At 53.7% G+C, this 27,602-nt stretch overlaps 1 protein-coding gene across 2 annotated transcripts; it reads left to right on the forward strand.

Annotated features, from left to right (window-relative positions):
- The first annotated feature begins 8,737 nt into the window (after window positions 1-8,737).
- On the forward strand, window positions 8,738-25,990 carry COL9A2 (collagen type IX alpha 2 chain). Of its 2 annotated transcripts, XM_003815424.5 has the most exons (33): window positions 8,738-8,876; window positions 9,191-9,377; window positions 10,836-10,910; window positions 12,111-12,146; window positions 12,231-12,293; window positions 13,719-13,772; window positions 13,894-13,929; window positions 14,024-14,047; window positions 14,392-14,445; window positions 14,789-14,842; window positions 14,954-15,001; window positions 15,214-15,270; window positions 15,354-15,407; window positions 15,733-15,786; window positions 16,183-16,236; window positions 16,336-16,389; window positions 16,509-16,562; window positions 18,245-18,298; window positions 18,734-18,787; window positions 18,991-19,044; window positions 20,309-20,353; window positions 20,728-20,781; window positions 21,651-21,704; window positions 21,974-22,027; window positions 22,112-22,183; window positions 22,404-22,439; window positions 22,531-22,575; window positions 22,664-22,696; window positions 22,846-22,992; window positions 23,337-23,391; window positions 23,710-23,898; window positions 24,630-24,707; window positions 25,138-25,990. In XM_003815424.5, exons 2-33 carry the CDS (start codon window positions 9,303-9,305, stop codon window positions 25,335-25,337), a joined length of 2,070 nt encoding a protein of 689 aa, XP_003815472.1. In that variant the 5' UTR covers window positions 8,738-8,876; window positions 9,191-9,302; the 3' UTR covers window positions 25,338-25,990. The 2 variants fall into 2 exon arrangements, with proteins under 2 accessions (XP_003815472.1, XP_034818121.1); XM_034962230.3 differs by lacking the exons at window positions 8,738-8,876; window positions 9,191-9,377 and adding an exon at window positions 9,544-9,849.
- The last annotated feature ends 1,612 nt before the right edge of the window (window positions 25,991-27,602 follow it).

A 27,602-nucleotide genomic window follows, 5' to 3' on the forward strand; every position in this document is an offset into this window, starting at 1 on the left:
TTGGCTGGGCGATTTTTTCTCTCCATTTGGTGTCAATTCGGGCTTTTGGAGGTATTTAGCTGGTGATGCTGTCGGTCTGGAAGGTTCAAAATGGCTTTAGTCAAATGGCTAGTGCCTTGGTGGGGACAGCTGGAAAGCTGGGCTCAGCTTGGCCCCTCTCCCTCTCCATGTAGTCTCAGGGCCTCTCCACGTGGTTTCCCCGACACGGGTGTCAGACATCTTACACAGTGGCTCTTGTTTGATTTTAATATTTCAGAGGTGAGACACTTCTGGAGGATACCAAACCCCAGGCATAGCCTTCCTTAAAAATACTGCTGAAGAAGAGTTGAAGAGATGGTCACTAGAAAGGAAATAGTCAAGAAACTGAGAATGCAGGCTGTTGAATGGGTCGTTAAAGAAGTTTTTTTGTTTGTTTGTTTTTGTTTTTTTGAGACAGAGTTTCGCTCTGTCGCCTAGGCAGACAGAGTGCAGTGGCGCGATCTCAGCTCACTGCAAGCTCCGCTTCCCGGGTTCACGCCATTCTCCTGCCTCAGCCTCCCAAGTAGCTGGGACTACAGGCGCCTGCCACAGCGCGTGGCTAATTTTTTGTATTTTTAGTAGAGGCGGGGTTTTACAGTGTCAGCCAGGATAGTCTCAATCTCCTGCCCTCTTGATCTACCCACCTCGGCCTCCCAAAGTGCTGGGATTACAGGCATGAGCCACCGCGCCCGGCCTAAAGAAGTTGTTGATGGCCAGGCACGGTGTCTCACGCTTATAATCCCAGCTCTTTGGGAGGCCGAGGCGGGTGAATCACCTGAGGCCAGGAGTTCGAGACCAGTCTGACCAACATGGAGAAACCCCGTCTCTACTAAAAATACAAAAACTTAGCCAGGCAGGGTGGGGCATGCCTGTAATTACAGCTACTTGGGAGGCTGAACCGGAAGAATTGCTTGAACCCGGGAGGTGGAGGTTGCGGTGAGCCGAGATCGGGCCATTGCACTATGGCCTGGACAACAAGAGCAAAACTCTGTCTCAAAAAAAAAAAAAAAAAAGAAGAAGAAGTGGTTGAGGCTGGGAGTGGGGGCTCACACTTTTAATCCCAGCACTTTGGGAGGCCAAGGTGAGTGGATCACTTGAGTCCAAGAGTTTGAGGCCAGCCTGGGAAACATGGCAGAAACCCCCTCTCTACTCATAATACCAAAAATTAGCTGGGCATGGTGGCGCATGACTGTAGTCCCAGCTACTTGGGAGGCTGAGGTGGGAGGATTGCTTGAGCCCAGGAGTTGGAGGTTGCAGTGAGCTGAGATCATGCCACTACACTCTGTCTCAAAAAAAAGAAGAAGAAGAAGTTATTGAAGTGCACCAGGTGATGGCAGGATTCTGAGAGGAGGGGAAGATATGATCCAGGTGCCCAAATCACTAGTGAGTGAGAGACAGTGACCCAGGGAAAACAGGATGATGGCAACAAGGAGGAGGGATGACAGAATCAGTTGGTATAATGGCCGGGCGCAGTGGCTCATGCCTGTAATCCCAGCACTTTGGGAGGGTGAGGCGGGCAGATCACGAGGTCAGGAGTTCGAGACCAGCCTGACCAACATGGTGAAACCCCGTCTCTACTAAAAATACAAAAATTGGCTGGGCATGGTGGCACATGCCTGTAAGCCCAGCTACTCAGGAGGCTGAGGCAGGAGAATCTCTTGAACCCGGGAGGCAGAGGTTGCAGTGAGCTGAGATTGTGCCACCACACTCCAGCCTGGGCGACAGAGTGAGAATCCTTCTCAAAGAAAAAAAAAAAAAAGGAATCAGTTGGCATATGCCTGAGAGTAGGGATTTCTATAATCAGATGTCTGGAAAAATATCTAAAGACACAATGTGGAGGCCGGGTGCAGTCTGGCCCATGCCTATGATCCCAGCACTTTGGAAGGCCGAGGCAGGAGGATGGCTTGAGTCCAGGAATTTGAGGACAGCCTGAGCAACATAGGGAGACACCTCAGCCCCACTACAAAAAATAAAAAATAGCCAGGTGTGGTGGTGCACGCTTGCGGTCCCAGCTACTTGGGAGGTCTGAGCCCAGGAAGTTGAGGCTGCAGTGAGCCCTGATGGCACCACTGCACTGAAGCCTGGGTGACAGGGTGAAATAAATAAATATATGATTTTTTACAAGAAACAATGTGGACACTGATTCCACCCCCTGTCCCTGAGGGATGTGGTGTGAGAGGATAATCAGCTTCCGGGTAAGAGGGCTGCAGGGAAGGACTGTTGTCAGGGATCATGTTGAGTTCTGTGGCTTGGAGGCAGAGGACACGCTCCCGGAAATTGAGAACAGTAAGGCAGCTGGCTGATTGTTGAACCCATGTCCCAGAAGACACCGTGGGAAGGTTAGGATGGGAGACTGGCAGAGAACTTGGATGCTGGGTCAGGGGAGGGAAAACAGAACAGCAAGGAGAGAGATTTTGGGAGATGATCAAGGAAATGATGTAAGCCTGGTGCATTCGGCAAGGTGTAAGAAGATTTAGTCCGTGAGCTCCAAACTGAGCTCTGAGAACCTGCCCCTGAGAGAGAAGGGCACAGCTAGGGAAGGTCCTTAAGTAAGGCTCAGCCTAGTGTGGGTTGGGGGTTGATTCAGTGATCTGTTACTTGCTGATTCCGTGGCACACGCCTGTAGTCCCAGCTACTCAGGGGCCTGAAGTGGGAGGATTGCTTGAGCCCAGGAGTTCCAGTCTGGCCTGAGCAACATAATGAGATCGTGTCTCTTTAAAACAAAATCGAAGGACTTCTGCAATTGGGGAGCACAGGGGATGAATCAGATTCAGTCTCTGTTCAAATATAAAATATCTCTATGACTACAACTTAAAATTGTATTGAAAGAAGAGAAATCCTGAGTTAATTCTAATAAAAAGGAAATAGAAGGGACATTTATCTTCCCTATTTTTTGCTCGAGTCCCTAGGAGGGTGTGTCCAGGCTCTGTAAATTGTTCCTTGGGAGAAGGGATGAGGCTGGGGAGGGCATGGTGTCTATGCTCCCTCCTGGTCCGGGACCTGGCCTCTTAGGTCCTCATTTTCAGGCTTGATCCTGCAGAAAAAATTACCATGGTAGGTGGAGCAAAAACAGACATTTGAGTTGCTTTTTTGTGTGTATCTTGATATGATCTTAAACTCTTTGCATTAATAGATTTTCTCATTTGAAACCGTTCTGTCCTTGCTCTGTTGCTGAGGTTGGAGAGCAGTGGCATGATCTTGGGTCGCTGCAACCTCTGCCTCCCAGGTTCAAGCAATTCTCCTGCCTCAGCCTCCTGAGTAGCTGGGACTACAGGTGTGTACCATTATGCCCAGCTAATTTTTGTATTTTTGGTAGAGACAGGGTTTCACCATGTTGGCCAGGCTGGTCTCAAACTCCTGACCTCAGGAGATCCACCTGCCTCAGCCTCTCAAAGTGCTAGGATTATAGGCGTGAGCCACCGTGCCCAGCCCAATCTGTTAATATTTTATATGGGATTTTTGCATCTATGTTCGTAAAATAGATTGGCCTTTAATATTCCTTTCTCTTACTGCCTATCACTGGTTTGGGTATCAAGTTTATATCAGCCCCATTAATGAGTTTGAGAATGTTCTTTATTTTTCTATTCTCTAAAAAGTTTGTAGAATATTTGAATTAGATATTCTTTTTTTTTTTTTTTTTTTTTTTTTGAGAAGGAGTTTCGCTCTTATCGCCCAGGCTGGAGTGCAGTGGCGTAATCTCGGCTCACTGCAACTTCTGCTTCCCAGGTTCAAGCGATTCTCCTGCCTCAGCGTTCCTAGGAGCTGGGATTACAGGTGCCCACCACACACCTGGCTAATTTTTTGTATTTTTACTAGAGATTGGGTTTCTCCATGTTGGGCAGGCTGGTCTCAAACTCCTGACCTCAGGTGATCCGCCCACCCTGGCCTCCCAAAGTGCTGGGATTGCAGGCGTGAGCCACCGCGCCCTGCCAGGTATTCTTTTAAGTGTTTCATAGAGCTTGTCTTATTGATTTATAAGAGTTATTTGTATGTTTTCCATATTAATGCTTGTCTTGTAATGTATACTGTAAATTATATAATTTATATAATATATATAATCTAAATATATATTTAGATATGTAATTGTATATGTAATATATATATGTAATTGTAAATATACATTATAATACAGGTGTGAGCCACCACACCCGGCCAACATGGAGTTTCCTTATACAGAAATGTAGATATATGACTCTCAACTTTTCTGACTTTTAATTTTATCTGTAATTTTTATTGTAAAAAAATCTTAAAAAGTGTGATAAAGTCAACTTTAAGCATTTTTCTTATCTTTTTTAGGTTTTGTGTACTGCCCAGAAATGTTTTCCATGACAAAAAAAATTATTTTTTAAATTTCTTTTAGGCCTTTTATAATTTGCTATCTTTATATATGGGCCCTCAATTAATTTGTTCAAGAATATAGTTTTGGTATGCTGATATAGAAACCTAAGTTGAATTTTTTTCTGAATATATGGCCAATTACCTCAACATCTAGTCTACCCTTTCCTCACTGCTCTTGAATTTAACCTTTATCATAAGCTAAATATATATACTTTCATCATAGATTTCAAATATTATATATATATACATCTATGTTGCCCAGTCTTGAAATCTTGGGCTCAAGGGATCTTCCCACCTTGGCCTCCCAAAGTGCTGGGATTACAAGCATGAGCCACCATGCCTATCCATTTGTTTTTACGTTTTTATTTTTATTTTTTGTGTTTTTAGAGACAGTCTTGTTCTGTCACCCAGGCTAGGATGTCATGGCTCAATCACAGCTCACTGCAGCCTCAAACTCCAGGGTTCAAGTGATCCTTCCACCTCAGCCTCCCAAGTAGCTGGGAGACACCACTACACCCTGCTAATTTTTTTTTTTTTTTTTTTGTAGAGAAAGGGATCTCACTGTGTTGCCCCAGCTGGTCTTGAACTCCTAGCCTCAAGTGATTCTCCTGCCTGAGCTTTCGAGAGTACTGAGATTACAGGTATGAGCCACCACACCTGGCCAACATGGAGTTTTCCTATACAGAAATGTAGATATATGACTCTCCACTTATTCAGGGTCTCCCTGTGCCTTAAGAGTCCTATGAAAGAAGTACCTACTGAGGAGGCTGAAGTGGGAGGATCGCTTGAGCCTGGGAGGTCAAGGCTGCAGTGAGGTAAGATTGTGCCACTGCACTCCAGCCTGTTTCCAAAAACAAACAAACACCCATATGCGATTGGCTGGAACCTCCAGTCCATGTCTTGTGGTCCAAAGCCTTCCCTAAAATTTATATATATATATATATATATATATATATATATATATATATATTTTTTTTTTTTTTTTTTTAGACAGAGTTTCACTCTTGTTGCCCAGGCTGGAGTGCAGTGGCGTGATTTCGGCTCACCGCTACCTCCACCTCCCAGGTTCAAGCTATTCTCCTGCCTCAGCCTTCCTGAGTAGCTGGGATTACAGGCATGCACCACCATGCCCGGCTAATTTTGTATTTTTAGTAGAGATGGGGTTTCTCCATGTTAGTCAGGCTGGTCTCAAACTCCCGACCTCAGATGATCTGCCTGCCTCGGCCTCCCAAAGTGCTGGGATTACAGGCGTGAGCCACCGCGCCTTGCCTAAAATTTATCTCGATTGGCTCCAGCTTTAAGCTTCAGCTACCACTGGATTGGTTCAGTTTATAACCCCAAGTGTGGCAGGATGTATTTTCCAAAGATGGTTGCATCAATAATAAAAATTGTATCCCCAGGCTGGGTGCAGTGGCCCACACCTGTAATCCCAGCACTTTGGGAGTCCGAGGCAGAAGGATTGTTTGAGCCCAGGAGTTCAAGACAACCTGGGAAACATGACAAGACCCTGTGTCTACAAAATATAAAAAATTAGCTGGGTGCATGGCTGGGTGCGGTCGCTCACGCCTGTAATCCTAGCACTTTGGGAGGCTGAGGTGGGCGGATCACTTGAGGTCAGGAGTTGGAGACCAGCCTGGCCAACGTGGTGAAACCCTGTCTCTACTAAAAATACAAAAATTAGCCAGGCATGGTGGCAGGCGCCTGTAATCCCAGCTACTCGGGAGGCTGAGGTAAGAGAATTGCTTGAACCCAGGAGATGGAGGTTGCAGTGAGCCGAGATCACACCACTGCACTCCAGCCTGGGCAACAGAGCAAGACTCTGTCTCAAAGTAAAATAAAATAAAATAAAAAATTAGCTGGGTGCAGCGGTGCATGCCTGTAGTCCCAGCTACTCAGGAGGCTGAAGTGGGAGGATCAGGAGCCCGGGAACTTGAGGCTACAGTGAGTGGTGATTCCTCCATTGCACTTCAGCCTAGGTGACAGAGGGAGACCTTGTCTCGAAAGAAAGAAAGACATAAATAAATAAATTTTATCCCTCATTCTCTTCTTAAAATGTGACACTGGCTGGGCGCGGTGGCTCATGCCTGTAATCCCAGCACTTTGGGAAGACAAAGCGGGCAGATCACAAGGCGGGCGGATCACGAGGTCAGGAGTTCGAGACCAGCCTGACCAACACGATGAAACCTCGTCTCTACTAAAAAGACAAAAATTAGCCGGGAGTGGTGGCGTACGCCTGTAATCCCAGCTACTCCAGAGGCTGGAGCAGGAGAATCGTTTGAATCCAGGAGGCGGAGGTTGCAGTGAGCTGAGATCGCGCCACTGCACTCCAGCCTGGGTGACAGGGCAAGACTCCGTCTCAAAAAAAATTTTTTTAAATGTGACATTAACATTCATCCTTGAGGTGGGGTCTCTGTTCCCTCCCCTTGATCATGGGCAGACCTTTGCAATTGCCTCAACAGTAAGAATGTGGTGAAGGTGCCACTGTATGACTTCCAAGGACGGGTCCTGAGTGGCAATTCTCTTCAGTCTGGTGCTCTCCTACTCCCTCTGAGCTGCTATAGAGGATGTTCAGCTACCTTGAAGCTGCCATGTTGGAGAAACTTCATGGAAAGCCCACAAAGAGATAAAGGAGAGAACTGTCCAAGCAACTCCAGCTGTTCCGGCCCCAGCGGTTGAAGGCTTCCCAGTACTGACATCAGACATGTGAGTGAAGAAGCCTTCTAGGTGACATCAGGCCCAGCCACCATCTGACTATGACCTTATAACAGACCCCAGGCCAGACCGAACCAGCAGAGTCACTCTCAAATTCCTAATCCAAAGAAATTGTCATTTTAAGCTGCTGAATGTTAGGGTGATTTGTTATGGTGCAACAGGTAATTAATACATCAATGTGTGCTGTCCAGACTGTGAAACTCATCCCCTTTCCATAATTTCCACACACAAAAAGAAAACTTACTCACACAAGGCCTTTCTTGTGATTAGCCCACAAAAGATGGAGAGATAAGTGATGTGAAACAAACAACTTAAAATTGAATTTGGACATCCCAGTTCTAAAAATCCTTTATAGGTTTACCCCACCCACCCCAAGCAATGCCCACCATCCCTCTCTTACATCCTCCTCCTCTTGCTCTCATCTTCCAACAAACTTCAAATTCTTCTTCACTCTGTTAGGCAGAGCAATTACATTCTCTCAAGCTCTTTCTCCCAAACTCAGCTCCAGGACAACCTTTCAAAATCCAGAGCCCTTTGCTAACCTGCCCAATGGAGTTGGACTTTTCTAGCTTCAACTAGGTTCATCATTTTAGCTGATCTGCCTGTGGCCAGCTTCCCCACATTGGATGCCAACCTAGTAAAACAGTCATCCATAAATCATAAGGAAAGCTAAAATGTATCAAGCACCTACTATGTGCTGGTTCGAGGTTAAATGCCTCGCATGAGTCATCTCATTCAATTTCCACAAAAACCCTTTAAGATAAGGACTATTTGCTGGGCACGGTGGCTCATGCCTGTAATCCCAACACTTTGGGAGGCTGAGGCAGGCAGATCACCTGAAGTCAGGAGTTCAAGAGCAGCCTGGCCAACATGGCGAAACCCCATCTCTACTAAAAATATAAAAATTAGCCAGGCATTGTGGCTCATGCCTGTAATTCCAGCTACTCGAGAGGCTGAGGCAGGGGAATCATTTGAACCCGCGAGGCGAGGTTGCAGTTAGCTGACATCGTGCCACTGCACTCCAGAGCCTTTTAAGACTCTGTCTTAAAAAAAAAAAAAAAAAAAAAAAATATATATATATATATATATATATATGGACTATTAGTATCCCCATTTTACAGATGAGGAAACTGAGACTTCATAGAGTTTGGGGTGCCTGTGGTCATATCTATAATTGTGAAAAAGTCAGATTCTAAAGCATTTTACCAATATTGCCTAAGTGAGTGGGAGGGAAGGGAAGGGAAGGCTCTCTGGAGTCGGGCTATGCTGGACAGCGGGGTTCGGAAACTCTGGTGAATAAAGTGGTAGTTGTTTCTATGAACATGGAGTGAGAAGGCCCAATCCTAAACACACCAGTGCTTAAGGCAGCTGCAGAGAATTAAAGGCAATAGAAAAAGGGGAGCTGGATGGCAGGAGCTTGGATGGGGAAGACTTCAAGGGCAGGTGAAGATGCCAACAGCTTCCTGCCTGGAGGACCGAAGAAGGGTTGGGCTTCACTGCAGACCTCCAGGAGACAGATTTGCTTGTTGGGACAGAGTAGGGAGGTGAAAGCGAGGTGAGGAAGTTCGGGGGTGGGGGAGGTGCACACAGCTCCACTAAAGAGCTGAAAGAGGCCGATGGAGTATTCATGAGACGGCTGATCCAGGAAGGACTGTGGCATATTAATATGGAAAAGGCCTGTTTGTTTGTGCTTGGAGAGGAAGGAGCCAGAGGAGAGGGGAGCAAGGTGGGCGGGAGCTGGGGAGAGCCTGCAGCAAGATCTGCAGAGCCCGAGGTGCTCTCGGCCTGGGCCCTGGAGAGGACGTAGGGTAAGTGATGGGGCACAGGCTGTGCGTCAGGGGGAAGGTGCTGGGGCCTGAAGGTCCCGAGGGGAACCTCAGACGGCCTTATGCCTTCTCACAAAGAAACTGGACCATCATCTCCGACCCGCACCCCGGTCGCCCCTCGGATTACCAGGCTGAGGCGCCCGGAAAGCCCGGGCAGAGGACAGAGGGTGGGCGCAGGAGGCTGGACCGCGCGGGGCGGAGCTGGATGCCTGGCGCCGGCCTCCCTCCCGGCAACCCCGCCGGTCCTCTCAGGTGACAGCTCACGCCGGCCCCCGCCCCGCCCCCCGCATATTCAGGAGCCCCAGCCCACCCCGCCCGCGAACAGCCAGCGCTGGAGGAGCGCCGGGAGACTCTGCCGTCGGTGCGTGCGCGGACACGCACCCGTCCCCCTTGGTCTCGCCGCCAGCCATGGCCGCCGCTACGGCCTCCCCCCGCAGCCTCCTTGTTCTCCTCCAGGTGGTAGTGCTCGCTCTGGCGCAGATTGTAAGTTTCGCAGCCCCTCCGCTGCCAGGGTCCAGGGTGCGGGGTCTGGAGTCCGGGATGGAGGAGCTCTGCCTGTGTCCCGCGCCTACTGACACCCCTAGCCCGAGAGGCCACCTGAGGACAGCGCCGCGGGCAGGTCCCCTCGGTGGGTGCATACATGGTGCCCATCGCGGCACCATGAATGGAGGTGGCTGAGCCGGAGAGTCAAACGGGACCCGTCCCGAGATGCGCGGCCCGGCCCGGGACAGGCAGCGTGGGGCAGGAGCTGGCGCCCGGTCCTGGCAGCCCGGGGAGCCCAGGTGGCGGGGCATACAATGGTGCTCATTCACCCGCTGCGCAGCCTCCGCCCCCGCCGCCTCCCAGGGGGCGCCGGCTCCAACCAGACGCCGCTGTCGCCCCGAGGCGGCCTCTCGGCCCTGCCCGTCTACCCACGTCTCCCTTCCGAGGGCCGCCGGGGGCTGCGGGCGCGCGGGTAGGGCAGAGACTGGGCCCCGTCGGGTGCTGGGTGTGGTTTCGAGCTCGCCTGCGGGGCGCCAGCCTGGCACTTCACGGCCTGGGGAGGTCGTGGGCACCGGGACCCCTGCCTGGGTCCGAGCTGGCCTCTTAAAAGGGCCGCCTTTTAAGATCTCTGATCTGTTCAGAGATGGGCAGCAGGATGGAGAATCTCCAGCTGTGAGCTCGCCTCATCTTGATATGACTTGTGACCTCCCTGAAACCTCACACCCACCCAGGGGCATTGAATTGCAGGCAAACGGGATCCAGAGAGAGGGTCTGCTTTCTGGGAGGTGCCGGCTCCTCCTGCTCCCCTGCAGCAGTCAGGACTTAGCGGAGGGAGGACCGGGCAGCTGTGCTGCCGAAGGGGCGCTCCGAGTGGGAAGATAGTACCCGCTTCACCTCCCTACACCTCCTTTCTCTGCGCCTCCCCCACTTTCCCGTCGGGTTTTCCCGCACCATGGGGAGAGGAGGAGGCGCTGTCTCTGCCTGTCGTTCACGTAAGAATAACAACCCGAGCCACCGCTCACTGAGGGCCGGCAGCCTGCTAGGCACAACCTTACATTCCATCTGTGATTTATTTGAGCTGTCCACGTCTCCATCTATTCCCCACCGCGACCGCGCAAGGGCAAACTGGCACAGTGGAAGGAGTCGGGCAGATCCAGGGCGGAGTCCTGGCGCCGCCGCCCACTCTCAGTGACCATGGACCCTTCACGTTCTTAGCCAGTTTCTTCGACTGCAAACTGGGGCCCGTAATAGCGCCCGCCTCCCGGTTCTGAGTATTCTGTAAGATAATGAATGCATGTAATGGCACACAGTGCCTGCTATACAGAAGATTCTCAATACGTGGGAGTTCGCGGAAGAGGTGCGCCCCTAGGACCCCGCTCCCAGGGTCGCTTGCAGCCCCGGAGACGCCCAGCTTCCTGCACTGTCTGAGGACTGCCCCACCCCGTGTGTGTTTTTCAGAGAGGTCCACCGGGAGAGCGGGGCCCCCCGGGTCCCCCGGGACCGCCGGGAGTGCCTGGATCCGACGGCATCGACGTAAGTCTCTAACCTGAGACCAGGGCGGGAGGGAGGCGGCAGACAAAGGAGAACTTTGTGAGCGCTGTGGTGGGGGTGGGGACTGGGGTGCCCGGAGATGTAGTGCCCCTCGTCGCCAATAGGCGGCGCCGGCCCGCACCACAAGGACGCCGTTTGTTCTGCAAAAACCTCAAACCAGCCCTGACATGCGGAGCCCGTTATAGCCGCCGACAGACAAGGAGCTGCTGTTCAGTCCGCCGGCCGCAGCTCACAGCGAGGCCTCATCCCCCTCCTCTCCTTTCCCCTCCTTGTGGGGTAGGAGGCGACTCAACCCCTCACCCTGCCTCTGGCACATCTGGACGCTTCTTCAGGTTCGCTTGGGAGCCTTGGCCAGACCACCGACCAGCTTGGGCCAGACTCCCGTCTCTTCCCTTCGGTTTTCTCTCCCCGATTTAGAATCAGCTGGGCTTGTTCCCTGCAGGGTGAGGGTTAAATACCTCATTCTGAAAGCTCGCGCAGGAGGGCCGCTTGATGTTTACCAGTCTGGACAGACTTCTATTCAACCTGGTGCCCCCACCCCCCAAACACAGGATGCTGGGCCCCCGGCCAGGCCCTGGCTGCTGAGGGCTCTGAAATGCCTGGAGGCCTCTCTGGGGCTGAATCACACTCCACCGGCCCTGCCTGCCCACCACCAAGGGTCCTTTGGCACTGGAAGGAGGTCCTTCCCTCCTTGGGAACACTGAATTTCCCCCTTGCAGTCCCCCTTGGTCCTTGCCACTGGCTCAGCTTCCCGTTCTCCTGCCCTGCAGTCTGGAATAGAGCTGCTGCCCAACTCGCTCATCCCCCTTCACGTTTCTCTAAAAGCCCCAACCTTCCTCCCACACGTGCCCAAATCCAAGAGGCATCAGCTTGGAGCCCCCAGCCCTGGTAGTGGGTCTCACAGCTGGCATCTCATGACATCAGCATGTCTGTACCTTCTTGCATGTTGCTGTCACCCTCTCCAGCCCGGCCAGGGTTATTCTCATGCTCCTATGATTTGTTTTTGGTTTTTATTTCTGAGGAAAAGGGGGCTCTTTTCCCAAAGATTGCAAGGCTTAGGGGACCTGGACAGAAGAGAGGAGAGTGAGGAGAGCCTTTGGGAGCGGCCTGCCAGGGCCTGTGTGTGCCCACTTGGGGTAGTGTGAGCCGTAGTGTGCTGTCTCACCAACTTGTATCTTGCAGGGTGACAATGGGCCCCCTGGAAAAGCTGGCCCTCCGGTGAGTGCTTTATCCTCTTTGGCCTTTGACCCTTCCTGCTCTTGCCCTCCTCTGGCTCATGTTTGTTCCATCTCTGTTTTCAAGGGACCCAAGGGCGAGCCTGGCAAAGCTGGGCCAGATGGGCCAGACGGGAAGCCCGGGATTGATGTGAGTAGCTGAGTGTCGGGTGGGGCAGGGTAGGGCTCTGCCAATTGACCTCCAGGGCCTGGCTCTGGCATCTTCACTGATCTGTTCAGAGATGGGCAGCAGGATGGAGATTCTCCAGCTGTGAGCCCCCCTCACCTTGATATGACTTGTGACCTTCCTGGAACCTCACTCTCACCCAGGGGCATTGATTTGCAGGCAACCGGGGTCCAGAGAGAGGGTCTGCTTTCTGGGAGGTGCAGGCTCCTCCTGCTACCCCGCAGCAGTCAGGACTTAGTCTCACATTTCTGGCCTCCAAGGATCAGGCTGAATATGTTGGGTGGCTGTCCTTGTGTGCCCTGTCCTTTCCTCCGCTCTTCCCCTGACCCCTACCCACAGCCCCAGGCATGACTCAGGAGAGAAACATCATTTAGCTGATACCACAGAGCTCCCAGGGGGCCCCCAAGGTCACAGGCTCTTGAACACAGCCAGCCCCAGGGGCATGAGGACAACATCTGATGGGGTTTACACTGGGTCAGTCACTGAAAGATGGGAGAAAGGAGAAACCTCCATGACTTGCCTCTGCCCTGCTGGCTCATGAGGTGTGACCAGGGCTGGGACAGTCACCAGGGCCCCTTCAAACTCATCCACACCCTGCAACGATTACAAGGCATATTGCCTTCTACGTTGCATCGGTTCTCACATCCACCCAGAGAGGCACCCAGATGAGAAACTAAGGCTCAGAAAAAGTTGCCAATGGCCTGGCGTGGTGGCTTATGCCTGTAATCCCAGCACTTTGGGAGGCCGAGGTGGGCAGATTACTTGAGGTCAGGAGTTCAAGACCAGCCTGGCCAACATGGTGAAACCCCATCTCTACTAAAAATACAAAAATTACCCAAGCGTGGTGGCACATGCCCCTGGTCCTAGCTACTTGGGAGACTGGGGCACAAGAATCATTTGAACCCAGGAAGCGGGGGTTGCAGTGAGCTGAGACTGTGCCACTGCACTCCAGCCTGAGCAACAGAGTGAGACTGTGTCTCAATTAAAAAAAAAAAAAAGAAAGAAAGAAAAAGAAAAGAGAAAGGAAAGGAAAGAAAAGAAAATGAAAAAGTTGCCAAGGTAGGACATCAAGCAAATGACCAATCTTGACCCATGGCTAGGTCTTCTAGACTCCTGAACCCGGAGGCATGAAGCCTGGGTCTGGCATAAAGCCAAATCTTTGGGCTTTGGTTTCTCATCTTTCAAAAGAAGGGAATTGTTCTGCCTGCCTCCTAGGGTTACTATGGGAACTGGGGAAAAGGAAAGAAAGGTGTGGAGGTTCCTAGGCCTTCATGAGGTATGGCAAAAGGGAGCCTCGGCCCACCCAGGAGGGACCCTTGAACCTGCCCTGCTCTGTGGGTCAGGGAGCAGGTTGGCCCTCATTGATCCTACATTTTCATTCTTCCCCAGGGTTTAACTGGAGCCAAGGGGGAGCCTGGCCCCATGGGGATCCCTGGAGTCAAGGTAAGGGGCCTGCTGGGGCCTCAGCATGGGCAATCTAGGGCCAGCATTTGGGAGTGGCTGTAGAGAGGAAGTAGGAGCCGGGGAAACCCCAGCCTCTGAGCCTTTCTCGTTGCTACTGCAGGGCCAGCCCGGGCTTCCTGGTCCTCCTGGCCTTCCGGTGAGTACAACCTGCAAGGGCTTCGAGGGACTCTTGGGGGAGAGGGGACCTGCAGAGGGAGCCATAAAGCCAATTTTCTTTCTTTCTGTTCCAGGGCCCTGGTTTTGCTGGACCTCCTGTAAGTCCTCAGGGATGGGGCAGGATCCCCAGAACTCCCAGGGAAGGAGGGGACAACAGAAAGGCTTCGAGGGAATGGCCACCATGGGGAGGAGCCAGCTTGCTGTGATAGTGTCAGGAATAAGTGGACCTGCCAGAGACCCAGGGCAAGCCCACTCTGGGCCTGTCCACTGGCTCTGCAATTCTCTGGTCCTTAAAGCCTCAGTCTGTCAGTCTCTCTGGGGTTGGCAAAAAAAAAAAAAAAAGTAAAAGTGGAGAAACGGGCTTTGGGTGCCTGTCTCTACCTTCATGCCCAGGGTATCTGACCCTCTGAGGCATCCTGACCATCAACTCTCTGCTCCCCAGGGGCCGCCTGGACCTGTTGGCCTCCCTGGTGAGATTGGAATCCGAGGCCCCAAGGTGAGCCTCAGCCACCCTCTGTTCACTGCCTCCTGCCTTCTATCTCCAAGCTGGCAAGCTGGGTGGTCTTTCTGGAAGTTCCTGGGCCTGCTCCTGGCCACTGGGAAACTCCTCCAGGTCTGGGGCAGAAACCCCTCCTATGAGCCCACCCGGCACTAGGTCTTTTAGGGACGCCGCTGGCCCCATCCCTTGTCAATCAGGCCTTCATCTCCCAAGATGGTGGATCTCACAAAGTTACCGGGAAGACAGGGTGGAGAGGGCAGAGGCAGGACCTGGAGGAGGGCACTAGGGTAAGCTGGTAAGGGCTGGTCAGGGGTATGATTTGGGCTTCTTTTGCTTCCAGGGGGACCCTGGACCAGATGGACCATCAGGGCCCCCAGGACCCCCTGGGAAACCTGTAAGTGTCCCCAGACCCCCGACATGGCAAAGTGCAGGGGAAGAAGGGTCTTTGAGCAAGCCTGCGGCGGGAAAGGGTCAGGCCAAGCTCCATCTTCATGTCTCCTCTCAGGGTCGCCCGGGAACCATCCAGGGTCTGGAAGGCAGTGCGGATTTCCTGGTGAGAGGCGAGGTCTGGGGCGGGGCTAATACAGGGGGCGGGGCCACAGAGATGGGGAGGCGGGGCCACGGAGATGGGGGTGTCGGGAGAGATGCGGAGGGGCTGCAGTGCAGGGGTTCCACCAGGTGAGGCGGAGGAGAGCACGGGGCTTGGAGAGATGGGGGCGCACTGCCCAGCTAATCACAGGACCTTGTGGGATTTTCTGTTTCCAGTGTCCAACCAACTGTCCACCCGGAATGAAAGGTCCCCCAGGGCTGCAGGGAGTGAAGGTGAGAGCTCCTGGCCTGAATCTTGGGAGGGTGGTGCAGGTGACAGGAGGGGACCTCGTATTGAGCTCTCTCCTTCCCTTCAGGGGCATGCGGGCAAACGCGGGGTTCTGGGTGATCCTGGGCGCCAGGGGAAGCCGGTGAGTGCAAGGGCTGAGGGCTGTGGGTCGGGGATATATGGAGATGGTCCTACAGGGCTCTGTCCCCTTCTTCATCCCTTCCCCTTCCCCTGTGGGTTCTGGGGACAGAGCCTTGAGCCAGGGGCTGGAGGCCTGTGCTCCAGGTCGGCATGTCTCTGGTCATGTCTCCTTGCTTGGCTTTTCTCTATCTGTAACACAGGACTGTAGGGTTCGTAGTAGTCCCTCCTGTCTGCTTGTGCAGGGGAAAAGAGGTGGTATCTTTGCTTGTCTGCATATGTGTCTTTCCATTTGCCTGCCCGTCTGACAGCTCATCCCTGCCCTTTAGGGTCCCAAGGGAGATGTGGGTGCCTCTGGAGAGCAAGGCATCCCTGGACCACCGGTAAGGAACACCTTGCCTCAGTGGCCCTCTTCTCCCTTACCCCAGGAGCCCTTCATGGAGTCATTCCCCTGCTCAGCCCTCTAGCTTGTAAAAGAGACACCTGTGTCTAGCTGGGAGCATCTCTGGATGGGGAGATGGAGGCTGAAATTGTCAGGAATGAGGGACAGGAACCAAAGCTGTCAGCAAGAAGCCCAGGCTGAGGTCCAGGTCTGCCACTGTCCCTTTGAGTAATGCAGTGAGTCCCTCCTCATCTCTGAACCTCCATGTCCCATCCATGAGACAGAGACTCTGCTGCCTACCTCAAAAGGGCACTGTAAGATTGAAGGTGGGCATCAGACAAGGTATCATGAAGTGGGCCTTGCAATTGCCATTGCTGTCATTTTTCTTTCTCAACAGGGTCCCCAGGGCATCAGGGGCTACCCGGGCATGGCAGGGCCCAAGGGAGAGACGGTAAGTGAATCTTGGGGTGTTCTACAAGAGCTTCCAGGAGCTGCCTTCTGGCCCCTGGAGTTCAGCCAGGACTGACCTGCAACCCTTTCCTCTCCCCAGGGCCCTCATGGATATAAAGGCATGGTGGGCGCTATCGGTGCCACTGGGCCACCGGTAAGCCTCTTTTTGCTCCCCTACCCCCGAGGCTGGAGCTCCTACAGCTACAGCCACAAAGTGGGCATGGCTCCCCCTGAGCCTGTGTGACCTGGATTCCTGCTTGTCTTTCTTGCCAGGGTGAGGAAGGTCCTAGGGGACCGCCAGGCCGAGCTGGGGAGAAGGGTGACGTGGTGAGTCCTCAGGCACCCATTGTTCAGTCAGGGCCCCTGGGGAGTACTGGGCAGGACAAGGCACCCCCTAAGGCTGTGTGTGTGAGAGTGCGTGAGTGTGTGCGTGTGTGTGAATGTGTAGTGTGTGTGTGTGTGTAGTGTGTGTGAGTGTAGACTGTGTGTATATGCGTGTATGTGTACAGTGTGTATGTGTGAGGCTGTCTGTGTGTGTAGTATGTGTATGTGAGTGTGTGAGGATATCTCTGAGTGTGTGTGTGTGACTGCGAGTGTATGTATGTGTGTGTGAGTGAGTGTGTGTGTGTCTGCCCAAGTGGGTGACCTGCTGGGGAGGACCATCTGTGCCAAGAGCCCAGTCAGCCCAAATTCAGACTTTAGGAGAAGCCCTGGGATCCAGTCCCATGGTCACTGGGGCCAGACAATGAGATTCCAGCAAATCAGCCATGGGGCTAATGGGATTTGGTCTCGATCCCAGTTCTCTTAACTCTTTTTTTTTTTTTTCCAATTAATAGACCTGTTGGGGGAAGCAGTTTTAAGTTTACAGAAAAAAGGAGCAGAAAACACAGTTAACTGTTATTATTATTTAGTTTTTTAAATTATTTTCTTTTCTTTTTAAAAATTAAAAAATTCTTATACTTTTATTTTTCTATTAGACAGCAGAGATCATCTAGTTGTTTTGTTTTGTTTTTGAGATGGAGTTTTGTTCTTGTTGCCCAGGCTGGAGTGCAATGGTGCGATCTCGGCTCACTGCAACCTCCGCCTCCCTGGTTCAAGAGATTCTCTTGCCTCAGCCACCCAAGTGGCTGGGATTACAGGCATGCGCCACCATGCTCAGCTAATTTTGTATTTTTAGTAGAGACAGGGTTTCACCATGTTAGGCTGGTCTCGAACTCCTGACCTCAGGTGATCCACCTGCCTCGGCCTCCCAAAGTGCTGGGATTACAGGTGTGAGCCAACACGCCCAGCAATATCTAGTTTTTTAATGCAATTTTTTAACTATACAGAAAACCAGTGAGAGTGATATAAAGAATCCCCATGTACCTATCACAGGTTCCAATTCAGTTATTAACATTTTGTCAGTCTTGTGTCCTCTATCCCCCAGACCCCTCCTTCCTTTGCTTTTGTTATTGCTTTGCTCTGATGTTTTCAAGTAAATCCTTAACATCCTATCATCTCAGCCCTAGATACTTTTGTACATATCTCTAAACAATAAGCACTCATTCTCACATAATCACATTATCACAACTGACAAAATAAACAAGTACTCCCTAACATCATCTAATGGCCAGTCTCTGTTCAGTTTTTCCCAATTATCTCAAAAATGTCTTTTCCTGGTTCTTGTTCAAATCGAGACTCACACAGCATCCACACACTGCATTCGGTTGTTGTGTTCCTTTGGCTGAGTGGAGTGTGGGGCCTTGGCCAAGGTCTCAGTGGATGCTGGCTCCCACCCCTGCTCTGGCTCAGCCCAGCCTGGCCTCCTGGCACTGACTTCTCCTCCCTCCTGCTGGTGCCAGGGCAGGAAGGGTACTCCCAAGGCTCTCTCCTCCGGCCCCTGCATGGTGTGGCCTGTGCCAGAGGAACTCTGGGACCTAGAGGCCACTGTTCTCAGTGGTTCCCCTCTCTGCACAGCCAGACAGGGGCCCAACATCCTGAGGGTGACCTGATCTCTCTCCGCTTTGCAGGGCAGCCCAGGTATTCGTGGACCCCAGGGGATCACAGGCCCGAAAGGAGCAACGGTAGGTGCCAGAGGCCTAGGCCCACCAGGACAGAGGCCAGGGCCCAGCTGCTTTGTCCAAACCCCCAGAAGAGAAGCCTGGGATGCTAGTCTGAACTCTGCAACTGGTGGGCTGGCTCCGTAACCTCAGGAAATGCCTCCCTTTCTGTGCCTCAGTTTCTTCACCTGTAAACAGGGGTGATGACATACGGGAGGTCATGGGGAGCTTGCAGCAGTCGGGGACACCACCCTCCACACTAGGGAAGGACTGTGTTCCGTGACCCTCATCCCCTTCCCACTTCAACTCCCCTCCCCCAGTTGGCCAGTGGGGCTTCCCGGGATGACCAGAGCCACTCCCTCCCTGCACACTGCAGCTGTCGCAGAGGAACAGGGGTGGGTGGCCAGACCCCAGACATCTCTGCATTATCACTCTCCCTTGAACTTTTCTCCTGGGTAGGGCCCCCCAGGCATCAACGGCAAGGATGGGACCCCAGGCATGCCTGGCATGAAGGTAGGAGTGGGGCTGCTGATGGGACTGGGGCAGGGGCAGGACCTTGAGTCCTGGATTCTAGACACCAAGAGCCTGGGGTCCTCAGGTCATGGACATGCCCTTTCTTGCCTCTGGATCTCAGTTTCCCTACCTGCATCTGGGTAGAAGCCATGGCCCTCTGGCTGGAGCTTTAATTTGTATCTTTGGTTATCTGTCTATCCCAGGGCAGTGCAGGACAGGCGGGACGGCCCGGAAGTCCAGGCCACCAGGGCCTAGCGGTAAGTGTCAGGTGGAGCCACAGGGGCTGGCCAGGGGCTAGTGGCTGATGAGGTTAGAATCCACACACACCCGGGGCTCTTGCTCAATCACCACCTCTTGCCTAGTTACCAACTCTGTGGCCCCTGGCCTGGCGAAGTCTTCATTACTTGGACAGTTACTCTAGCCTTCTCTTTGGCCATTCCAGTCCTCCATGTTGGCTAAATGGGATCTGACCATTTCTGCACTATAGCACCTTCCATGGCTCCCCACCGCCTCCAGGAAAAAGTCATTCAGTCCAGTCCTTCAATAAGTAGTTATTGAGGTCGGGTGCAGTGACTCATGCCTATAATCCCAGCACTTCAGGAGGCTCAGCTGAGTGGATCACTTGAGGTCAGGAGTTCAAAACCAGCCTGGCCAATGTGGTGACACTCTGTCTCTACTAAAAATACAAAAATTAGCTGGGCATGGCGGCTCATGCCTGTAATCTCAGCTACTCAGGAGGCTGAGGCAGGAGAATTGCTTGAGCCCAGGAGGCGGAGGTTGCACTGAGCCAAGATTATACCACTGCACTCCAGCCTGGGTAACAGAGCAAGACTCCATCTCAAAAAAAAAAAAAAAAAAAAAAAAAAGTTATTGAGTATCTGAGGTATACTAAGTGGCAGGTAAACAATTATAAACAGGACAGATGCAATCTTTGTCTTCATGGCTCATCTTACCATTCAATGACCACCATAATCTGACCCCAACCTGCCCCTCCTGCCATATCAGCAATGGCCCCTCTCTGTCCTTTCCCTTCTCAACAGGCCTTGGCTTTTCTGCCTCCACACCTTTAGGCCTTTGCTGGTCCCTCTGTTTGAAATGCCCTTTCTGGTCTCTTTGTGCCTTCTTATCGTTCAGGGCCATCTCCATTCCATACCTCCTGGAGTCCAGTCCATGGGAGCCTGCCCTCCCTCCCTGTGGGGGTACTGAGTGGCCAAACCTGTTTCTGTGCACACATGCAGACTTGTGTTCCTGCGTGCACTCACATGGGCTCAGGCACCTGAGAGCACATACCCATCTCTTCCACATAGACCCCAGGTCCTGGAAGACAGGGCATTCTCTGTGCCCCACTCCTCTGCCACCACTGTGGGAATGTACAGTTAAGTTCATGATGCCGTGGCTGGACCTTCTGTTGTTCAGCTCCCACAGGTGGGGGAAATCTGGATTGGGGATGGGAAGCAAAGCAGCAGGTGCATGGGGCTCCCTCATGCCAGGGCAGAAACTGACTTCAACTTCTTTCTGCAGGGTGTGCCAGGCCAGCCTGGGACAAAAGGAGGCCCTGGAGACCAGGTGAGGCGATCCCAAGCTGGGGACAGAATTGAGCAAGGAAGTCTGGGGCCAGGAAGACAGCAAGGCCCAGGCCTCAGCCAAGTCTCAGAGGCTCAGCCAGAACATAAGCCCCTTGGGCCTAACCACCTCCCTCCTGCCACCTCCTACCCATCATGCACTCCTCAGCCTGCCTCAGTGCAGATAGGATGGCATGGCTTAAAATCCAGAGGAGAAACAAACAGGAAAATCAGGAGCCAAGAGGATTGAACCAAGAATACCCTCTCCCCCGTCCCAGCTCATCTGGTTCCAGGCTCTGTTTAGGCTTCGTTGGGTTTCCCTGAGGCCAAGGGCCTGACTGGGCCACCCAGACTGACCTGAGAACTGTTTTCCTGCAGGGTGAGCCGGGCCCGCAGGGCCTTCCTGGATTCTCTGGTCCCCCTGGGAAAGAGGTAAATGCCCCCTGCACTGACACAAGGGTTCCTGCTTTAGGGTGAGGCCATGGGATGGAGCTCTAACCTAGGGAGAGCTCCGAGTTAGTCTGGCTCTGCCCTGACCCAATGATTCAGGGAAGCTCTTTCTCCTCCCTGGGCCTGTTTCCCTATGTACATTGCAGGGAGGGTGGGGACTGGCTCTGTTCTGGAGTGTGACTTTCCTAGATGGCCAAGTTGATGGGCTGGGAATCCAACAGGCAGAGTTGTTCGTTCATTTATTCATTGCATAAACATTCACTAAACACTTGCAACTATGAGTCTCCTCCTCATATGGAGGGTATAGTTTAATGGAAGAAATAGACATGAAATAAATGATCACGCCGGGCGCGGTGGCTCACGCCTGTAATCCCAGCATTTTGGGAGGCTGAGGCGGGCGGATCACGAGGTCAGGAGATCCAGACCGCGGTGAAACCCCGTCTCTACTAAAAATACAAAAAATTAGCCTGGGGCGGTGGCAGGCACCTGTAGTCCCAGCTACTCTGGAGGCTGAGGCAGGAGAATGGCATGAACCTGGGAGGCGGAGCTTGCAGTGAGCCGAGATCGCACCACTGCATTCCAGCCTGGGTGACAGAGCGAGACTCCATCTCAAAAAAAAAAAAAAAAAAAAGAAAAGAAAAGAAAGAAATGATCACATGATAAGTAATTCAAATTGTGTTGGGTCCTTTGAAGGAAAACTACAGGGACCCAAAACCATGGAACAGGTGGTCTGGGAAACCTTCCCTGATGAAGCAAATTAGCTGAGACCCAGGGTAGGGAGGGGCTGGCCAGGTGTGGAAGGGTGGGTTCCACCAGGTCAAACGCTTAGCCCCAATTTCTCCTTCCTCCAGGGAGAGCCAGGGCCTCGAGGAGAAATTGGTCCCCAGGGCATCATGGGACAGAAGGTAAGTGCCTGGCACAATGGCCCCTCCCCGGGGGCCTCTGCGGCAGCTGGCACTGCTGGATACAGCATCTGCTCCGTGCAGCCCAGCCTGTGAGATGCCTCCCCAGGCAGGGCCTGGGTTTGCTTTGCTGGTCTGCCAAGTGGAGAAAGGACCCCCTGCCAGTGACAGCAGGAATGGAGGGCACCCTGACCATGCAGTGCCAGGCCTCGGTGCGGGAGGCCACCCCTGCTGAGAGCTGCTGAGGGTGTGACCTTCTCTTTCCATTTCAGGGTGACCAAGGCGAGAGGGGTCCAGTGGGGCAACCAGGCCCTCAGGGAAGGCAGGTGAGTGCAGGCCAGCTGAGGTGGGCAGGGCGTCATATCCAGGCCCCTCATTCCATTTATTCCTTTGGTTTCTTTTCTCCTCAGGGCCCTAAGGGGGAGCAGGGCCCCCCTGGAATTCCAGGGCCCCAAGGCTTGCCAGGCGTCAAAGGAGACAAGGTGCCAGATGGGGCTGGGAAACACCTGGGAAAGGGGCCCTATAACAGGGGGAGTGGGGTCGGCAGGACTCAGATCCTTCCGGAGCCTCCAAACCTGCGGATCTCAGGGTTCTGGTCTGGTCGGCGAGGCGGAGTTGGAAAGAGGGGTGTGGCCGAAAGTTAGGTGGGGGACCCCGTGGAGGGGGGATCTCGCCAAACCCCTCACTCCCCACTTTCTCCAGGGCTCCCCAGGGAAGACCGGGCCCCGCGGCAGAGTGGTGAGTTCCAGCACCCCTGTTCCCAGCCACCCCCAACCCTGCTCTGCGTCCCCGCCGCCACCGCGCGTCTGACCCGTGGTTCCTTCTGCAGGGTGACCCAGGGGTGGCCGGCCTCCCCGGAGAGAAAGGCGAGAAGGTGAGCGCGCGGCCTGGGGAAGGGCGGGGAGCGGCGGCTGGCCCCGGGGTCCCCACGGCTTCGTGACCGCTGCTCCTTGTGCCTGCAGGGCGAGTCCGGCGAGCCGGGGCCCAAGGGACAGGTGAGTCCTCCCCTCCCGGCGTTCTCCGACTTTCCTGGGCGGCCCCTCCCTTCTCCCGGCCCCACTCCCTTCCTCGACCCCCACCCCCCACTCTCGCCCACCCAGGCGCCTTCTCACCCGGCTCTGCTCCCACCCCCATCCCCCCGCAGCAAGGAGTACGTGGAGAACCCGGCTACCCTGGCCCCAGCGGGGATGCGGGCGCCCCAGGGATTCAGGGCTACCCTGGTCCCCCCGGCCCTCGAGGACTGGCCGGGAACCGAGGCGTGCCAGGACAGCCCGGGAGACAGGGTGTGGAGGTGAGTCGGGCGCCGGGGTAGGAGGTGATTCTTCTAGGTAGATCTGTTCTGGGGTGCGGCTTACCCGCCAAAGGCTAGGGATTCCCAGAGACTCACCGACTTCGCCGAGACTGGTTCCAAGCCCCAGAGCAGACAGGAAGGCTGTGAGTGCAGCCTGAGGGATTACCCCGCGACCTTCCCAGGTAAGCCCTTGGCCCTGCCCAGGTACAGTCTGTTCCTCAGCTTGGGAATTAATGACTCAACACCAGAGTCTCCTCCATGGCGGCCTCACGCTCAGCCAGGTGGGATAGGAGCGGTGGGCCCTTGTAGCCAGGGGCTTCTTCCTGAAAGGCCTCTGCTTTCAGGGCCGGGATGCCACTGACCAGCACATCGTGGATGTGGCGCTGAAGATGCTGCAAGGTGAGGGGCAGCAACCCCTCCTCACAGTCAGTTCGAGGGCATCGCCGCCCCCTCACCCCCTCCCGGAGCCTCCACGTGTTCACTTGTCTGAAAATCTGGAGTCCTGGGGGCTCCTTCCAGTCCAAGTCTCTGAAGGGTTTTGGGACCTTGAATAAGTCACTCTGGGCCTCTGACTTCCGCAAAACAGAGCCCACGGAAGGTGGTGCTTTTCTGTCTGCAAACCTAGGGGCCAGGGCCCATCGGAATGCTCTGCCTCCCCTAGTGTTACTGCTGACACCCATCTCATAGACTTCCCTCTCCCTCCCTCCCTCCCTCCAGAGCAACTGGCAGAGGTCGCCGTGAGTGCCAAGCGGGAAGCCCTGGGTGCGGTGGGCATGATGGGTCCTCCAGGACCTCCTGGGCCCCCTGGGTACCCAGGCAAGCAGGGCCCCCATGGGCACCCTGGCCCTCGGGGCGTTCCTGGCATCGTGGGAGCCGTGGGTCAGATCGGCAACACGGGGCCCAAGGGTGAGTGCTCCTCTGCGGTGGGCATGGGGGCCAGGCAGTGAGGATTTGTCCAGGCCGGCCCTTTCCCCATTCCCTTCTCAGGATGACATACAGACCCTTCCCCGGTTCCTCAGCCACATGGTCCAGGAGACACTCCTGGGCTCTTTCCTAGTAGCAAACGGATGGCAATGAATGTACTATGTTATCACTCGGGGTTTCTGGGGTTTGTTTTTGAATGTGCTTAGTGGTACCCCATAAGCATCTTTCCATGTCAATAGAGATGGGGCGGCAGAGCAGCAGAGCAGTAAAGCAGGCAGGCTGGAGCCACACACGGGTGTGAATCCAGACTCCCCTTTCTCATCGTGGCTCTCAGACGAGTTACCTGCTAATTTCCCTGGGCCTTAGGTTTACCATCTGTAAAATGGGGACACTGAAAGTACCAACCTCATCATGTGGCAGTGAGGACTATCCTTAGAGTAGTTTACATAGAGTTTGTCTTAGTTCACTGAGACACAGTAAATGCTAGATATTGTTATGCTTACTTTCCTGTAATAAACTTTATTGGTTACATAATCTTCCATCCTTTGTCTGCACCTTCCTTTATTTAACAAGCCCTGCATGATCATTTCCAACTTTCCTCTATTACAAACTAGCACAAAACAGGAATAATTTCTGTGTGTGAAATATAGCAAAAAATAGAGGAAAAGCATTTTCCAATTCTGAAAAACGAAGATTCCCTTTTTTGTCTACAGGAAAACGTGGAGAGAAGGGTGATCCAGGAGAAGTGGGACGGGGGCACCCCGGGATGCCTGGGCCCCCAGGGATCCCAGGTAAGCCATTGGCCCTGCCCAGCTGCAGTGTGTTCCTCAGCTTGGGAATTAATGACGCGTGGACACTGCGGTCTCCTCCATGGCGGCCTCATGCTCAGCCAGCTCAGTCCTTGATACCCAGCTTCTGCACCCCTTTGGAGCACCCCAGAGTCTCTGGGTGGTTCCAGCTCTGGAAGCTGGGCCTCTCAGGACTTCCCAGGATCCACCACCATCACTTCACAGAGGTGATAGAAGGGATGTTTGCTCCCAAAGCTCACTGATTGGGAGCTGGGTGTAGGGGACAATCACAGAATCTCTGCCTCTGGGGCACAGTCCCTTCTCCTATGGTGTTTTGGCCTCATTTTCTCCATCTGAAAAATTTCCCCACCTTCAAAATTCTGGGCCTGAGACAAGAGGTGCCCCTAATGTCTTGGCTTTCTCCTGTTCACAGGACTCCCTGGCCGGCCTGGCCAGGCAATCAACGGCAAGGATGGAGATCGAGGGTCCCCAGGGGCTCCAGGAGAGGCAGGTCGACCTGGCCTGCCAGGCCCTGTGGGGCTGCCGGGCTTCTGTGAACCTGCAGCCTGCCTTGGAGCTTCGGCCTATGCCTCTGCCCGCCTTACAGAGCCTGGATCCATCAAGGGGCCTTGAGCATCAGGCCCAGACAGAGCCTGGCAGGCATCCTGGTGGGAAGGACCAGGTCCCCTCTGGGTGGACATGCACCCATCCCCCACCCAGGAAACCATCTCCCCCAGGACCTTCTGTCTGGGACCCAGGAGTCCTGAGGAAAAGGAATTCTAAAACATGGGGGAAGGGGAGGTAGAGCACTGATGGGTGAAAAAGTGAGGCCAACACACAGGGCAAGTGGTGTCGATGGAGTCAAAGCGCTGAAGGAATAGGGCGGCTTTCCTTCCAGCGAGCATCATTCAGCTGTTACCAAAACAAACATCTTAATCTGCACCATTCTCCACTGGCCATCTTGTCCTTGGGTCAGTGGGACATGGGCACCCCGGGAGGCCTGGGCCCTGCCCAGCTACAGTTCCACCCCTCAGCTTGAGGACCAATGACTGAGGTCTCTGCCAGTTCCTGATCCCATCTCACTCTCTGGACCTACCAGGTGACTGCTGCTGGGTGACTACCCTGAGGCGGCTATACCCTTAAGCCAGCCCCACTACTTCCTTCCCTGCCTCCCAACTCAGTATTTAAACATCATCTCCCTTCTCTTTCTCACATAACTCCCCACCCCTTTCTCCCCGATCCACCCAGGCCTTTCTGTAAATAAAAGCTCCCAAGTTGGGTACAAACCAGGATATTGGAGTTACTCTATCCTGGAGTTAACCAGGATAGAGGAGTTGTTGGGCTTCTCTTCTTGTGGATGGGGCAGTTGTTGCTGGGCCTCCATTGCCCAGGCAGGAAGGACAGAGGCTCTGGAGGGGGAGGGAAGGATGGGGCATTTTCTCTGGGCACCTGAATTCTGAGCATTAGGATAGCATGGCAGTTTTGAGGAACATCTGTGGGAGGAACCTAGGAATGGAGGCAGGATGCTGACCTGCTGTGTAACTTTGGGTGAATCCCTTTTGAGCCTTTGTACAACTGTGGCAAGGACTCACCTGTATCTTGTTCATGCCAGTATAGCACACCCAGTGTCTCGCCGGGGTCTGCCACTTGGAAGGTCCTCTGAGTTTCAGCACCCACGGTGTGCTGGCCCTGGGTAGGAGCTGGTAGTGAAAGATTGGAAGACCTTGTTCTTGCCTTCCAGGGGTTTCCAGGTTCATGAGAAAAACAGATATGGACTTGGAAGAAAAAAGTCTGGGAGAGACTAGCTCAGATCTGATCTGTACCACCTGGGGGTTCCCAGCCCATAGCTCTGTAGGCCTTCAAGGAGGAAGAGGAGGGGAAGGGGGGGAAGGGGCTGAGGCTCGGGGACTCCAGCCTGAAGTCCAAGCATGTGCGGAAGCCTAGACCCTCCCACCTTACCACAAACTTGGCTCCAAGTCCCCTCTGTGCTGACGCATCCTTGCCCTCCTCCTTCTCCCCACTGCCCTCCACCAGCCCATCCTCCCTCCTCCCTCCTCCCCTCAACACACATTTATCACTAGTGACATCTCAGCCCCCCTACCCCAATCCAGGGACACAGGAGGGACACAGTGGGGTTAGACTGAGGGCCACTGATGTGGCTTCACCCTCAGTGCTTGGGCAATTCCCAAGTTACAGCATCTCAGTCCCCAGAGAAGGCCATGCGGCCACTGTAGCCGCCAAGGGCCCCCTGGAGTGCAGGGCACAGAGGAGGAAGGGAGAGGATGTGAGCTGCAGGAGGCAGCTGAAGCCAAGCCTTGGGCAGGCTCTCAGGTATTACATACCTGGTGGGGAGGAGGGTTCTCCCTTCCCTAGGCTGGATCCCTCACTTGCTCCTAGTGCCTGGAACCTTAGGTTTAGAGAGCCACTCTACTCCTTGAAGTCTCTTGATGCATCTTACCTGGGGCCCTTTCTTTATCCCTCTCTGCAGCATTCCCAGAGATGGTCCACTGGAGGGTTTCAGCACCACAGAGAGGCTGATGATTCACAAATCTCATGCAGTTACACCTCATTCCTTCTGACAGCAATTTGAAGGGGCTGAAAGGGGGCTAATCCCTAAGGACCAGTGGTTGGTAGCCTACGTAAGACTCCCTGATGGGTAAATTTCACTCAGACCATTTGCTGTGATCTACGAATCTCCTATATGCCTTTCTAAACTCACCTCTGTGCTTAGACTCTGGTACATTCCACTGCAGCCATACCAGCCTATGCTGTCCCTCTAACACGTGTACAACACACAAGCCATGCCCTCTGTTTGGAATGTTCTTCCCCAAAATATCACTGCCAGTGACCTTGCTTCAGGTCTTTATTCAAAACTGACCTCATCCTTACCCTGATATT

This window comes from Pan paniscus, chromosome 1 (assembly GCF_029289425.2).
Source record: "Pan paniscus chromosome 1, NHGRI_mPanPan1-v2.0_pri, whole genome shotgun sequence".
In the NCBI taxonomy this organism is placed as follows: domain Eukaryota; kingdom Metazoa; phylum Chordata; class Mammalia; order Primates; family Hominidae; genus Pan; species Pan paniscus.